The following is a 13,772-nucleotide window of genomic DNA, read 5'->3' as shown; positions in this document are numbered from 1 at the left end:
AATAAATAAGCCTCTATACCTATTTGTAAAGTGCCTTGAGCATGCACTAGGAAAAGGCAAGTAATTCAATCTGAAATCCAAATTCAAATCAATTCAGCAGGAAGGAGGACAACAAGATATAACACAGAAGTGAAGTCACCAAAATGCCAATAGTTTTAGCTTTTAATCACAACTGGAATATTCTGACCTAACTTTTGGGCTCAAGCTTCTAAAACTTCCTGCCACTGCCAACCCCAGCTAAGTTCAGGGAACAGGTGCCAGAGTCAAGACATGAACGAACTAGAAACCACCTGGGAGTTCACCTGAGTGAACATGTTACCATTGCTTGGAACACAACAAAATTCTTGGGCTCATCATGTCCAGAACAACCTGTTGGGTTGCTATGAACACTGAATAAAAGGAATAAGAATTCCAATGATAGTAGCAAATAGCAGAAACATCACCAAAGGTGCCAGTGGGGCAGGAAATGGCAGAGCACCAGCATCCTCGAAGCAACACAAACTCAACCAACTCACCTCTTCATTTTCCTCATCCATATACTTTATCTGAATGTTGTTCAGATCAAATGAAACGATCACCTGAAAGACAAAAAGCAAAGACATGGTGAGAAAGAGGGAGAAGCCATGCAATCCAGTTTTCCTCACACCATTTGAAAAAGAAATGTCTACGAAGCAATTTTTACAATAGCCCGCCCAAGTTGAAAAGCCAACGATGCTTTGCACTCATAGACTTTGTACGAATTTTCAAAAGGAAATCTACAGTGGACATTTTTTCCTATGAAAACTGCCAACAAATGTAACTAACCGATACGTTTTGCACCTGCTTTTAGCAAAGGAAACATTTGGCTAGGAAATTGCATTTTCAAATGTCCATAAGCTACCTATGCAAGTTTCCTAATTCTACTCAAAAGCACATCCTCCAGGAATGAATCTCCATTACCTTGCCAGAAATATAAGTCCAGTGAAACTCTGGGTATACCTTTAGCTGGGCTGGGTTAAAGGTGGGCAATGTACAGACACCCTTTCCACCTCCGTAAATGGCTTTTGAAAGTTATTTCAGTAGATAAAGAGGCATTTTGAACTGAAACAATTATCAACCATTGACTAATCGGCCAACCATAACATAGTCACAGTACATACAAGCATAAGAGTTTATGGTTTATTTTGTTATAACTCCCTTTAACAAGTTGGGTTACAATACCACATTCACAGTAAGCATTACAAACAGCCCTTAAGACACACATATATAAATTTCATCAAAACATATCATACAATTTACCCAACGAGATTGCTCAACACCCATGCTTCATTTCGCAAAAGAGATGCCTCTTTAAGAGCCTCTTAAAAACAATCATATCTTTTTGCTTTCTAATAGACAATGGAATGGCATTCCATGCATCTGGACCAGCACAAGAAAAAGCTCCCATTCTTGTGACTTTCAACCTTGCCTGCTCTATAGTAGGAACATATAACTCTCCAGCTTGAGTGGAGTGTAAACTACGTGATGCTACATACTCAGATGTGCAGTTGATTAAATATCTCAAAGCCCTTCCATGAAAGCAAAGGTAAGTTAGCAACAGTAGTTTATATCGTATTCTAAAATCAATCTTTAAGCAGTAAAGTTTCACATAAAATTCAGACACATGGTCAAATTTTCCAATACCAAACAAAACGCGAATAATCGAGTTGCTATACTAGGACAGACCGAAGGTCCATCAAACCCAGTATCCCTTTTTCAACAGTGGCCAACCCAGGTCCCAAGTACCTAGCTAGATCCTAAGTAGTAAAAAAGATTTTATGCTGCTTATCCTAGGAATAAGTAGTGGATTTCCCCAAGCCATCTCAATATAGAGTAAACACCGAAGAGGGAGTGGAAAATATGAAAAAAGGATCTGCAAAAGTTAGAGAAATGGTCTAATGCCTGGCAACTAAAATTCAATGCGAAGAAATGCAGAGTAATACATTTGGGGATTAATAATCGTAAGGAACCATATATGCTGGGAGGAGAGAAGCTGATATACACGGATGGGGAGAGGGACCTTGGGGTGATAGTGTCCGAAGATCTAAAGTCAAAAAACCAGTGTGACAAGGAGGTGGCTGCTGCCAGAAGGATGCTGGGCTGTATAAAGAGAGGCGTAGTCAATAGAAGGAAGAAGGTGTTGATGCCCCTGTACAGGTCATTGGTGAGGCCCCACTTGGAGTATTGTGTTCAGTTTTGGAGACCGTATCTGGCGAAGGATGTAAGAAGACTTGAAGCGGTCCAGAGGAGAACGACGAAAATGATAGGAGGCTTGTGCCGAAGACATATGAGGAGAGACTGGAAGCCTGAATATATATACCGTAGAGGAAAGGAGGGACAGGGGAGATATGATTCAGACGTTCAAATACTTGAAGGGTATTAACGTAGAACAAAATCTTTTTCAGAGAAAGGAAAATGGTAAAACCAGAGGACATAATTTGAGGTTGAAGGGTGGTAGATTCAAGAGCAATGTTAGGAAATTCTACTTTACAGAGAGGGTGGTAGATGCCTGGAATGCGCTCCCGAGGGAGGTGGTGGAGAGGAAAATGGTGACTGAGTTCAAAGAAGCGTGGGATGAACACAGAGGATCTAGAATCAGAAAATAATAGTAAATATTGAACTAAGGCCAGTACTGGGCAGACTTGCACAGTCTGTGTCTGTCTATGGCCGTTTGGGAGAGGATGGGCTGGCGAGGACTTCAATGGCAAGAAGGGTGCAGATGGGCTGGAGTAGGTTTTGATGGAGATTTCGGCAGTTGGAACCCAAGTACAGTACCGGGTAAAGCTTTGGATTCTTGCTCAAAAATAGCTAAGAAGAAAAAAATTAAAAAATTTAAATTGAATCAATTTGGGTAGACTGGATGGACCATTCGGGTCTTTATCTGCTGTCATCTACTATGTTACTATGTATGTTCATATAATGAGTGAAAATGTTGTGTGATCGTGGCACCGAGGTACCCCCCCCCCCCCTCTTCAAACCCACATGCCCTTTTCTGAGCTGTTCTGTGAGGGAGTTTTTTGCCAGTGAAAGTATTTAAAGCAGTTTTGATTTGTACCTTTTGGTTCTATACTGCTACATTAGTCTGAGGTTTTTTCTCCCTCTTTTTGGGTGCTTGCTGGGTTTGAAAAGGGGGGGGTAACATAGAAACATAGAAACATAGAAAGATGACGGCAGAAAAGGGCTACAGCCCATCAAGTCTGCCCACTCTACTGACCCACCCCATTAAGTCTGAGTGCATATGACTTAGTTCCTTAGCTCGACCTTCGTAGGGATCCCACGTGGATGTCCCATTTATTCTTAAAGTCGAGCACGCTGGTGGCCTTGATCACCTGCACCGGAAGTCTGTTCCATTGATCCACCACCCTTTCTGTGAAGAAGTACTTCCTGGTGTCACTACTAAATTTCCCTCCTCTAAGTTTAAGCGGGTGCCCCCTTGTGACCGAGGGTCCCTTGGGAACGAATATGTCGTCTTCCAGCTCTACACGACCTGTGACGTATTTAAATGTCTCAATCATGTCACCCCTTTCCCTGCGTTCCTCTAGAGTATAGAGCTGTAATTTGCCCAGTCTTTCTTCGTATGAGAGACCCTTGAGTCCGGAGACCATTCTAGTGGCCATCCGCTGGACCGACTCGGCTCGAAGCACATCTTTACGGTAATGTGGCCTCCAGAATTGCACACAGTATTCCAGATGAGGTCTCACCATGGCTCTATACAGTGGCATTATGACTTCAGGTTTGCGGCTGACGAAGCTTCTCTTGATACATCCCATCATTTGCTTTGCCTTGGACGAGGCCTTCTCTACTTGTTTGGCAGCTTTCATGTCTGCACTGATGATTACTCCCAAGTCCCATTCCTCTGAAGTCCTAGCTAGTGCTTCTCCATTCAAGGTGTATGTTCTGCATGGATTTCTGCTGCCGAGATGCATGACCTTACACTTCTTAGCGTTGAATCCCAGCTGCCATGTCGAGGACCAGTTTTCCAGCGTGATCAGATCCTGCGTCATATTATCCTTGAGATTGCTTTCACTTACTATGTTACACAGTTTGGCGTCGTCGGCGAACAGTGCTACTTTTCCCTGAAGCCCCCGGGTCAAGTCCCTTATGAATATGTTGAAAAGGGACGGTCCCAGTACTGATCCCTGCGGCACTCCGCTAGTCACCTTCGATGTCTCAGAGAGGGTGCCGTTGACTACCACCCTCTGAAGTCTTCCACTCAGCCAATCATTGACCCATGCAGTTAGTTTCTCACCCAACCCCATTGATTTCATCTTGTTTAATAGTCTACGGTGCGGGACACTGTCAAAAGCTTTACTGAAATCCAAGTACACTATGTCCAGAGACTCTCCCGAGTCTAGTTTTCCTGTCACCCAGTCAAAGAAGCTGATGAGATTGGATTGGCATGACCTGCCCCTAGTGAATCCATGTTGACAGGGATCCCTCAGATTTCCCTCATCCAATATCGTGTCTAATTTGCCTTTAAGTAGAATTTCCATGAGTTTACACACTATTGATGTGAGACTTACTGGTCTGTAATTCGCAGCCTCCGCTCTGCAACCCTTTTTGTGCAGAGGAACAACATTGGCAGTTTTCCAGTCCAGGGGGACTCTCCCCGTACTTAGGGAGAGATTGAAGAGCATGGCTAACGGTTCCGCCAAAACATCGCATAGCTCTCTGAGCACTCTTGGATGCAAATTGTCCGGTCCCATGGCTTTGTTCACCTTGAGTCTCGACAGTTCTCTGTAAACATCTTCTGGTGTGAAATCAAAATTCTGAAATGGGTCTTCCATGCTTTGCTTTGCTTCAAGCCGTGGCCCGTGTCCTGGTGCTTCGCAGGTGAAGACTGAACAGAAGTAATCATTCAGCAGTTTGGCCTTATCGGAATCTGTTTCCACATAGTTCCCTTCTGGCGTTCTAAGGCGTACTACCCCGTTTGCGTTCTTTTTCCTGTCGCTAATGTACCTGAAGAAGGATTTGTTCCCTTTCTTAATGTTTTTCGCTAGATTTTCTTCCATTCGAAGTTTGGCTTCCCTGACTGCTGTTTTGACCGCTGCAGACTTTGCCCTGTATACAATGTTTGCTTCTTTTTCCCCCGAGCATTTGTATACGAGAAATGCTCTTTTCTTCTCTTTGACGAGGTATGAGACCTCATCAGTGAACCATTGGGGTTTCTTTTTTCTTTGCTGTTTGGTTACCGATTTTATGTAGCATTGAGTTGCCTCATGAAGGGTCGATTTCAAGGTTGACCACATAGTTTCCACATTATCAGTTACTTCATGAACCTGCAGCGTCTGATGGACGAAATCTCCCATGCGTGCGAAGTCAGTGCCTCGGAAATTGAGTACTCTTGTTTTTGTTTGTGACCTAGGGAAGCCTTTCTTAAGGTTAAACCATACCATGTTATGGTCACTGGTGGCTAGCTTTTCTCCCACCGATACCTCCGAGACGCTTTCCCCATTTGTAAGTACCAGGTCCAGGATGGCCTGGGCCCTAGTGGGTACCTCAGTGCCATGATCACACAACATTTTGCCTCATTATATAAACATTTCAACTAGAAATATCTAAAGACAGAAAAAAAACTTTTTCAAAATTCAAATTCACTTAGCATTCCATCGCTCCAGGTACGTTAGTCAAATTGTGAGCCCTCCAGGACAGATAGGGAAAAATAATGTAAACTGCTTAGGCTATAGGTGGTGTATAAATACTAAATTTTTTTTTATAACCCCCACTGCCCCTTCCATGTGATACTCAGAGCTATTTTGCAATGGGAGTTCAGGCACCTGGCTAAATGTGACTGATGCAGAGTAACTTTAGGACCCTTGAAGAAGGCTTGTCAGCCGAAACACGGCCCGTGTCGGGTCATAGTAGTTTTTTCATGTTTGATGTCATCTAATTTTACCATTGTCCAAAGATATCTTTAAGAAATAAAGGAAAGTCAAGAGCATTGTGTTTTTCCACACTCTGTTTTCCTTTTGGATTAACACTGAAGTTACACATCTTATGTAACACGTTCAAACCACATCTCAATGTAAGAATCTACATATGTGCAGACGTGTAATATCAGATGTTACAGAAGAAATCTGAGCCAAATGAACAGAAGACATTTTGGCAGAAATCAGTTAAGAAATGCTTTCATAACATCCACATGCTCTACAAACACCTGACTCCAAAGGTCAATTTAATTACAGGAGCGCAGGAGTGGGATGGGAAGAGGAAAAAAAGGCACCAGGAAAACAAGATCTGCAGCTGACTTTATGTACAGAGGGATGGCGCCCGATTCTTAGCCGGCAAATAACAATGTGAGTCAAAAGAGAGAAGACGGGTTGGGCAAAATCACATGACAAGGTTGAATTCACACTATAAATCAAAGAGCAGTGGAAGGAGGACATTGTCTGCTATCAAAGAATGGGTCATGCAGGGAGCACCTCCGCTCAGAAGCACGTCATCCGTCAGGACAATTACACAAGTCGGGCGCTTGCTATTCCCATCCAGAAAATAAAGCTGAAGCCTCTTCTTGCTGACTGGCAGTTGCAGGAGACTTTGCAACGATGCTTAGCCTTCCTTTTTCCTCTGAAGATGACGGGCCCGGAGCAGGAGGTAACAGAATTTAAGACAAGGCACTGGATATGAACGAGTGCTGATGTGCAGCCCTTGCAATCCTGGTGACATATTTGGAGGAAAGGAAGGGTTTGTCTTTTTTTTCTTTTCAAGTTTGGTTGCCAACCTCAGAATAAGGTTGTCTGTTTTCTTTCATAGAATAAACATGCACAGTAAAATATACATAAAATACAAATAGAAAACACAAACAAATAAGCGACCGGCGCTTACACCATCACAAATGCCTTATTGCCCATATTTCATTTTACAGAATAGGTGTCTTTTCAGAAACTTCTTAAAAACATCAAAATTTAGAATGCACAGAGGTAACCGATTCCATTCCTGGGGACCCCCGCCAGAAAACATGCTTAGACGTGAGGTATTCAGTCTCAGTTCCCTTACCGATGGCGCAAACAAGTCACCGTGATGAACAGAACGTAACTTGGGTAGTGGGACATAAGCCTGAATACTACCCACCAAACTTGCAGGAGCCAAACCATGCATATACAAATAAAACCATCACAAGCAGTCTAAAGAATATACGATCTTCTAATTTCAACCAGTATAGTATATTCTGTTACATGCTCAGTCCTTCCCAAATGAAAAAGAGTCCTTACCACTGAATTTTGAGCAACCTGTAGTGCACTAAACAAAGGGCTCCTTTTATGAAGCCGCGTTAGCGGTTTAACGCGTGAAATACCGTGTGCTAAACTGCCGGCCACGCTAACCGCTACCGCCTCCGCTTGAGCAGGCAGTAGTTTTACGGCTAGCACTGGGTTTAGCATGCGATTAAAAGTCGCACGCACTAAAGCCGCTAACGCGGCTTTGTAAAAGGAACCCACAGTTGCTGGTAGGGCCAAAAGAACAAAATTACAATAATCAAGACACGATAGTACCATCGACTGCAAAATGATCTTAACTGTGCTAGCAGGCAAATACGGTCGAAGTCTATTGAAAAGCCGAAATCTTGAAAAAAAATATTTTTTTTTAACAACTCCCGAACATGACTTTTAAATGTCTGTTGAATTTGTACAAATTTACATCCCGAAAAAAACTTATTTTAAAATGAATCAAACTCCTTATTTTTATTTCACTATCGGACGCATGCAGTGCTGTACAGAGATAGTTCCTGCTCGAAAAAGCTTACAATCTAGTTGTGACAGGCAAGCAGGACAAATAGGGTGAATCTATACATGCTGTTTAGGTGAATATGAGCTAATTGGAGCAAAATGGACATGGACTCCCCAGTGATTGTTCACGGTTGTCTTCATCAGGGTATGGAGGAGGGTGGCAGGAGTTCTAGTGATTCTAACACCAAAATCCACTATTTAAAATTATACAACAGTAAATAAAATCCTGTTCCCTTATTTTTCAAGGACATGCTTCCCATTATAAACAATTAAGTACATACCTCATTGCTGAATATCACTATGGTCACCTTCAAAGTACTCCCCTTGACAAGTTATGCACTGACGCCAAAGCAATTTTGGAACTCTTTTTCTGGAATGCCCATCAGAGCTATCGTCGTATTACCCGTGATGTCCTGAATGTCATCAAAATGTCTACCTTCAATATTTCCTTTATCTTTGGGTAAAGAAAAAAGTCATTGAGGGCCAGATCAGGTGAGTAGGGAGGGTGTTCCAATACAGTTATTTGTTTACTGGCTAAAAACTCCCTCACAGATAGTGCCGTGTGAGTTGGTGCATTGTCATGATGCAAGAGCCATGAGGGGCCATGTTTGCACACACCTTTCTCATGCCAAGATTTTCAGTTAAGATTTTCCTGGTTTTCTATCGATGTTTACTTGGTCTGCTAAGCTTCTCACAGTCAGCCAATGATTTTGACGCACAGTTCAACAAATTTTTGCAATGTTTTCATCAGTTTTGCTCATTACTGGCTGCCCTGACCTCTCTTCATCAGTGACGCTTTCTCTCCCTTCAGAATAACGTTTCATCCATTTGTACACTGCCGTTTTCTTCATGGCATTATCCCCATAAACTTGGACTAACATGTTCCCAACTTCACTTCCATTCTTGCTAAGTTTAACAAGAAATTTAAGGTTTGTTCACGGCTCTAATTCAAGCTCCGACATTCTCGCAACAGCACACAAAAACATGCAACAACAATAATGAACGCCACTCAGCAACTGGACATGAACACAGCTATGAGACATTGATATACCAAGATTATGAAACCTTACCGAACTGTTTGTACAGTGCTTCCAACTTAAGCGCATGGTGGCAAGTTCATGAACTTAATGTATTATTTGTCATTCCATCTATAGTTTTTCACCCTATCTGCCTTGTCATTGCCTCTGTAATTACCCTCTAGGGAACTATAGAATGTATTGCCAGGCTGTTGGGGCTTGAGTGTCCAGAAAGGCACTTATCAACTAGCATCACCCCCCTCTCTCTCTCTCTCTCTCTGGACCCTAGTCTACCTCCCCTCTCTCTCTTTCTTTGTCCTCACAGCACCTATTCAAGAAGCTGTCTTTTCTCTCTCATTCACAAGAGCACAGAAGCAGTCTCTGAATCCACTCTGTATTTGTAAAGCTTATGTCTATTTGTGTCTGTCCATTTGTAACCCAGTAAAGCTTATGTATCTTTCTAAAGATTGCCTTTCTGTAATATTAAGCCTATTTCTACATTATATTCTTTATGTAATCACTTCTGGCTGTACTTGTCATTTAATTTTACTTCCTACTGAATCTTCAATGAGGGTATCGAACCCGGGATCTGGCAGATTGTAAGGCCGCCTTTGCTTCAACATTTCTCCTCCAAAACCTTACATTTGGGGGGGATAAACCTTACACCTCCCTCCAGGGCGTGCTTTGTTTCTGGCTGGCTCCCTTATTGCCTGTTCAAAGCTGCAGGCGTTGGAACCGTTCCCTCTGATGTCGAGACGTCAGAGAGAAGGCTTCTGATGCAACCGCAGATCGCGCGAGGAGCTAATGCCCGCAGCTTTCAACAGGCAGAAAGGGAGCTGGCCAGAAATGAAACACGCGCCGGAGGGAGGCACAGAAGAAATGCTGCTGCTGCAGAGGGAATGGGGGGAGGGGGGAGAAATGCTGCTGCTGCGGCACAGGGAAGTGGGAGAAATGCTGCTGCTGTTGCACAGGAAAGGGGGGGAGTGGGGAGAAATGCTTCTGCACAGGGAAGGGGAGAGGGGAGGAATGATGCTGCTGCTGCTGCACAGGGAAGGGGGAGAAATGCTGCTGCTGCACAGGGAAGGGGGAGAAATGCTGCTGCTGCACAGGGAGGGGGGAGAGAAATGCTGCTGCTGTTGCACCCAATTGGGGAGAGAGAGGGAAGGAGGGAGAAGGAAAGGGGAGAGGAATGAGAGATGCCAAGTCCATGGGAGGGAGGGAAAGAAAAGGAAATACCAGACCATGGAGGGGGAGGGGGAGATGTCAGGGCATGGGGGAGGGAAGAGACAAATGCCAGACCAGGGGAAAGGAAGGAAGGAGTGAGGGAGAGAAAGGAAGGAGAGGAGATGCCAGATAATGGAGGGGGGGTTTGAAGGAAAGAGAGAGATGCCAGGGCATGGGGGAAGGGAAGGGAAACTAAGGAGACAAATGCCAGACCCGGAGGAAGAGGAGGTGTCAGAGCATGGAGGGAGAGAGATGCCAGACTATGGGGTAGAGTGGGAAGGAAGGAAGGAAAGAAGGAAAGGAGAAGAGAGAGATGCCAGAGCATAGGGGAGTGTGGGAGACAGAAAAATGAAGAGGGGGTGAAGCTGAAATGAATCATGTATAAAGGAGAGAAGGGGCACAGGATAGACAGTTTATGGAAGGAGCATAGAAAGAGGGAAGATACCATATGGAATGGGGAGAGGGCGGACAGTGGATGAAAGGGACAGAGAGAGAGGGCAGACAGTGGATGGAAGGGGCTGATGCTGCATGGAAGACAGAGAGAGCACAGATGCTGGCTAGAAAGAAGAGAGTGAAGACAAGATGATTAAAGCAGAAATGACAAAAGGTAGAAAAAATATTTTTTTGTTGCTTTAGAATAAAATAGTATTGTAGTTGTATTGATAAAACTTTTATAAACAGAAAATAAGATAATCTTTTTATTGGACTAATTTTTTACTAACTTTTAGAAACCAAAACCCCCTTTCTCAGGTCAGGACAGTATAATATAACAGCAGTGTGCTATATTGACCTGAAGAAGGAGGCTATGGCCTCTGAAAGTTAACTGAAAAATAAAATGGTATATTCTTATTTTCAATTTTTGTTTTATTTCTATTAATTTGTAAAGTGGTGATTGTTTGTCAGTTTCTTCAAATTTACATCTGCTATATTTATATTTTGCAGAGTATTAGGGGGCTATGTGTCATTGTTTCTGTGGTGTTACACTGTATGTAGTTTGACTTTTTGGCGGTTCAGTTTAACCTTTATCTACATATTTCTATTTTTAGTTTGTGATTACTTATTCCATACTGGGTGAGGATGTATCTGTGTTCTGTGTGTATGAAAGATATGGTTTTCTATTAGCATTGACTAGTCTTGTTTGGAGAAATGCATCGGGCATGGTTCTTGGGAGCATGTTGAATAAACCTGATTTGAATCTCCTTATTTTCTGCCAATCTTCTTTTGTTTCATGTTGGATTCTTTGGTGGACCACTTGCCTGTTGTTACGTTACAAGTTAACATACATGAAGTGGAACGTACTAGAGGAGTTACAAATTTGGTTGTTTATACATACAAATGGGTTACAGTTGGTTGACGTAGAGTGAGGCAGTTGAGAGGTGTTGTAAACTTGGTTATTAATATAGACTTATATTTCGGATAGTATTACTGCTTTACAATATATTTGAACACTTTTATATATGTATGGAAAGGGTTCAGAGTTAAAGTCGTGGGAAGGGAAGGAAGGATTGTTCAGAGATGTTTGGGGGTTGCAAAGAAGAAAAACTGTGTACTGGTATGCTAATCTTTGTTTGTTTTGAATTTAAAAAAAGAAAGAAATACAAGTAGAAATAAAGAAGTAAATAAGAAAACGATAAATGGTGGCGGGGTGTGGGTGGGACATGGGCGGGGCGGGGCAGGGCCAGGGGGCCCAGTGTAACATAAGAACTGCCATCTCCGGATCAGACCTTAGGTCCATCAAGTCCGGTGATCTGCTCACATGGAGGCCCAGCCAGGTGTAACCTGGCGAAAAAAAACCAACTTAGTCACTCGTATCCTTCTATGCATCTTTCGAGGAGATGTGCATCTAACTTGCCCTTAAAACCAAGAACGGTGGGTTCCACAGCAACCTCCACCGGGAGAGCGTTCCAGGTGTCCAACACTCGCTGCGTGAAGCAGAACTTCCTGGCATTTGTCCTGGGCTTGTCTCCCCTCAGCTTCAGTCTGTGACCTCTTGTCCTGGTCACATTTGACATTGTAAATAACTTTTTATCCTGCTCTATCTTGTCGATTTCTTTTATTATCTTAAAAGTCTCAATCAGATCCCCTTGCAGTCTCCTCTTCTCAAGGGAGAATAGTCCCAGTTTTTTAAGTCGTTCTTTGTAGTTCAAGTTTTCCATACCTTTAAGTAGTTTCGTGGCTTGCCTCTGCACCCTCTCCAGCAGTTTTATATCCTTCTTTAGGTAGGGAGACCAGTGTTGGACACAGTATTCCAAGTGTGGTCTGACCATTGCTCTATAAAGCGGCATTATGACCCTCTCCGATCTACTAGTGATTCCCTTCTTTATCATAGAAACATAGAATATGACGGCAGAAAAAGGCCGATGGCCCAACAAGTCTGCCCACTCAAGAACCCTCCCTCCCAACTAGTCTGCCTACTCAAGAACTCTTCTTTGCCGCTGCCGCGCATTGTGCCGACGGTTTCAGGGTTCTATCTATCAGTACCCCTAGGTCCTTTTCTTGTTCGTTCTTACCCAGAGTTGCACCTGACATTCTATACTCGTACTCCTTGTTCTTTCTGCCCAAATGCATTACCTTGCATTTTTCCACATTAAACTTCATCTGCCATTTCTCTGCCCATTTCTCTAACTGGCTCAAATCTCTCTGTAGTTCCTCGCTATCCTTTCTTGATCCGATTGCCCGACATAACTTCGTGTCGTCTGCAAACTTGATGACCTCACTAGGTCGTTGATGAAAATATTAAATAAGATGGGCCCAAGAACCGAGCCTTGGGGCACACAGCTAGTCACTTTCCTCAGTCCGAGAGCTTCCCATTTAAACCCACCCTCTGCATTCTGTTTTCCAGCCATTTGCCTATCCACCTTAGTATGTCTCCCTCTATTCCGTGGCTTTGTAATTTCCTGAGAAGTTTTTCGTGTGGAACTTTATTGAACGCTTTCCACACGAAAAACTTCTCAGGAAATTACTAGTGTGCTTAGGGGCCCTTGAAGAATTAATCCTGCCCTTGTGCTATCAGAAACATGCAGCGCTGCATATTAAACAAGCAAGAGATGGTCCCTGCTTGAAAGAGCTTACAATCTAATTATGGCAGACACAGTGGACAAAATGGTGAATCAATTGTAGGGAAATACAAAGGGATGAAGGGGTAGAGTGGGTAGAGGACTACAGAGGGAATGGTAAACAAATATGGTGCTTTATATGGGGTTGCAATCATATTAGAACATAAAATTCAGGCAGAAAGGAACAACAAAATCAATAGGACAAGGATTAAAAGGTAAATCATGTTAACCCATAAGGATTAGACCTGAATGATATTAGCAAAGTTTTCTTACCATGGTTTGGACATCTGCCCAGGTTGTCTTTTGTGAATCGGCCACCAAGAAATTCTGAGTTTCACCATTGAAATTCACGCTCAGATTCACCTGCGCCTCCATAGTGCGGAGCTGGAGCAGCAGTAAACACAGACAAGAAAAAAAATACATTTGATCATTTTCTGCTTCCACTTTAAATTGACAGGCAAACAGTGATACTTCCTCATTGCTCAAAGGTCGAACCCTCCTGAGGCACAACAGTGAATTAGGAATCTCTGAAGCCAGCCTTTTCTCAGCGGGCTTCCTCGGTAGCCTAGCTTACCTTGGGAGCTCAGTACCTTCCCTTCCCCCTGCTTGAAACGCAGCCTTCTCAGGGATACAAAAGCTCCATTTCCTCTCGCCTCTTGCCCGAGTCCCGGATCTGTTTACATTGCAGCTGCAGGGAGCACCCAGAATTCACGTGATCTAATCCACGTCATACA

At 43.3% G+C, this 13,772-nt stretch overlaps 1 protein-coding gene across 5 annotated transcripts in view; it reads right to left on the bottom strand.

Moving 5' to 3' along the window:
* Positions 1 to 13,772, bottom strand: part of LOC117347208 (next to BRCA1 gene 1 protein-like) — a 60,030-nt gene extending 46,258 nt beyond the window's left edge. For 3 of the 5 annotated variants that reach the window (XM_033917806.1, XM_033917808.1, XM_033917809.1), the window contains exons 1-3: positions 13,613 to 13,772; positions 13,312 to 13,422; positions 516 to 578 (exon numbers count right to left, since the gene is read on the bottom strand). In XM_033917806.1, the coding sequence (XP_033773697.1) occupies positions 516 to 578; positions 13,312 to 13,413 (165 nt within the window). In that variant the 5' untranslated portion in view covers positions 13,414 to 13,422; positions 13,613 to 13,772. Of the gene's footprint in view, positions 1 to 515; positions 579 to 13,311; positions 13,423 to 13,612 lie in introns of those variants that run through there. The other 2 variants (XM_033917811.1, XM_033917810.1) reach the window with 2 other exon arrangements.

The sequence above is a fragment of the Geotrypetes seraphini genome, chromosome 13 (genome assembly GCF_902459505.1).
Source record: "Geotrypetes seraphini chromosome 13, aGeoSer1.1, whole genome shotgun sequence".
NCBI classification, from domain to species: Eukaryota; Metazoa; Chordata; class Amphibia; order Gymnophiona; family Dermophiidae; genus Geotrypetes; species Geotrypetes seraphini.
Note: the sequence above shows the minus strand (reverse complement) of the source record. Positions and strands in the feature narration are given on the sequence as shown.